General features: G+C 33.5%; 1 protein-coding gene across 1 annotated transcript; it reads right to left on the reverse strand.

Annotated features, from left to right (window-relative positions):
* Positions 1 to 862: 862 nt before the first annotated feature.
* LOC145045871 (uncharacterized) lies at positions 863 to 1,475 on the reverse strand. The gene is made up of 2 exons (XM_078994168.1): positions 1,242 to 1,475; positions 863 to 1,165 (listed from the first exon to the last, which is right to left on the reverse strand). The coding sequence occupies exons 1-2, from the start codon at positions 1,473 to 1,475 to the stop codon at positions 863 to 865; spliced, it is 537 nt and encodes a 178-aa protein (XP_078850294.1).
* Between the last annotated feature and the right edge of the window lie 1,301 nt (positions 1,476 to 2,776).

The raw sequence follows: 2,776 nt of genomic DNA on the forward strand, positions 1-2,776 counted from the left end.
TTTGGATTTCAATATAGTGCTTTTTATCGATATTCTCTGAAAATTGGAAGTCGGCATTTCCTTTTGCATTTTAATGTGCCAACTCATCAGATTGTATTTATTGCTCATTAAATTGGAAGTCGGCATTACCTTTTCTTTTCTCTATTCGACGAACGATAACGAAAGAATTAATTAAACGTATTCTAATTTCTGTAATTTAATTAAATGCATTCTTTAAATTGGCAAGCATTTGATTTGTGTATTTTTTAAAAGCACTATCTACGGTCAACTATATCTAACATCATTTTGGTGCTATATCACATATCACAACATTAATAGTGTTATAACACCACGTGAGGAAATGATCACTATATTGTATATTGTTATAACACCAAATTTTTTTTTTTCATTTTATAATTTTTTTTTTTGAATTTTTTTTCTTAATTTAGACAATATTTTTTAAATATAACATAATAAATAAAACATAAAGTTTAAAAATTATAAATAACATATAATAATTTTTAAAGATTAAAATTAACATAGAGATTAAATTACACATAACAACAAATTCAATAAATAAAATCCAAATTCAAAAAAAAAAAAAAAAAAAGATATTCGTTATCGTTATTGTTACCATAGGATATATAATCCGTCAAGTCTTCTCGGAGTTGTCTGTGTTTATTTTTGTCCTAGATATCAACAACATGATGCAAATACTATGTTGTTCTTGGTTGAAACTGAACGTGTCTAGCTCCGTTGGGATAAAGCGTACATTATTTCGCCTTTTATCTTCTACTACCATGTTATGCATCATGATACATGCATATATGATATATCGTAGAGTTTCTAAATCCAATGGTCGTGCTGCATGTTCGACTATATGTCACTTCACCTTCAGCACTCCAAAAGCACGTTCCACATCCTTACGTGCTCCTTCTTGTCTTCTTTTAAAAAAATTGTCTCGTTCTTCAATCGAGTCGCGGAATGTCTTCACGAATGTGGAATACTGAGGATATATTCCATCTGTAAGGTAATACCCATATTTGTATTCGTTTCCATTCACCGTGAAAGGAGCATTTGGGGCCTTTGCATTCAAAAGATCGTCAAATATTGGCGACTGATCAAGAATGTTGACGTCGTTGTTGGAACTCGGAATACCAAAAAAATGCATGCCAAATCCATAAATCTTTAGAAGCAACAGCCTTTAAAACCAACGAAGGTGATCCGTGATGACCACTTGAGTATTGTCATTTCTATGCTACCAGACAAATTTTCCATTTCCAATGTGTGCAATCAATGCTTCCGATCATTCCGGGAAACCCATGGCGTTCTTCATGCGCCACATACAATTCTTGCAAATCATGCAACGAATGTTTCCGCAAATACACGTCTCCAAATGTTTCAACAACACCCCTTGACAATGTATACAAACTCTCTCTTGCGGTTCTTTCAGACATTCTCATATAGTCGTACATGGTGTCGGGTGACTCCCCCATAGCCATCAAACGAAGGGTCGCAACACATTACTGTAACGTTGTAAACCCTCGTCTATCTCTAGCATCATATCTTAATTGGAAAATTCATACCTAAACATAAATTAACTGCAGTTTAGTAATATATTGCATATGCTGTAAAATTAAATAAACATGTAGTACATTGTTATTTATTTTGTATAAAAGTATAGTAAAGAAGCGATACTGACTTTCCAAGGCGTTGAGGATTCGTAAGAATATATCCCTACCCAAATGAAATCTTCTTTTGAAGTCCTTTGCCCCGTATACACAATTATCCGCAAAGTAATCGCGATATAGATGTTTGTGTTATTCCTCGCGATTTCTGTTTAACATCGCACGTCTTGTTAGTAGCGGGGCTGGGTTTGGTTATAGTAGGTCGGTAGTGTAATAATTATACATCATCCTGAAGAAAATATCGTCATCTGAATCATCGGACGAGTCGAGATGGTCCATTTTTTTTTTGAAGATAATTGAAACTATGTAGAAAGGATAAGAGCAATTGTGTGAATTTTTTTATAAAATGATAGGTATTTATAGGGTAAATGATTTGTTTTAATAGTTAGTTTTTTTATACCATTGCCATTTAAACGTTTGAAAACGTTTAAATTTTGTGCGTTTCATCCAGTCGCGACACCAACGAGCTTCAATCTCGATGGGCAAAAACGAGTAGGGGGCGGTGTTCTCCCCCCCTCCCCCCACCCCGTCACGACGCCGTTAAGGCGTGCCGTGTCACACGAGTTACCTCTCGTTTTGGCCCATACCACATACTCTAATAGCTACGACAGTAGCTTGTAGTCCATTAGTAGTCGTCTAATTTTTATTAGTGGTGTGTGTGTGTGTGTATATATATATATATATATATATATATATATATATATATATATATATATATATATATTCTACATGATATAAAAAACCCGCTATGTCACTGATATTTCACTACGATAACCGCTATTTCAAATCATGGCATATGATCGTTTATTGATTTTTGACATTGATAACTGAATGCAGAATCATAAACATAGAAAATAACAAGGTTGCAAAAATCGCTCGACGTTAGCTAGTCGGTGGATTGGGGTCAATGGATTAATCGACTAGGCGGAGATTAATCGGGGGATTAATCGGGTACCATTAATTGCTAATTTGTTGAATTTTAGAAAAAAAAATATGACTAATATCATATCAAAGTTCGTAAATACCATTAATTTGATAACAAAATAGGTTAATATGATTAATACAACACTAATCATGCATCAAATAGTTTCCATTGAGATAAAATTTCT

The sequence above is a fragment of the Lactuca saligna genome, chromosome 5, assembly GCF_052625555.1.
Source record: "Lactuca saligna cultivar CGN05327 chromosome 5, ASM5262555v1, whole genome shotgun sequence".
Taxonomy (NCBI): domain Eukaryota; kingdom Viridiplantae; phylum Streptophyta; class Magnoliopsida; order Asterales; family Asteraceae; genus Lactuca; species Lactuca saligna.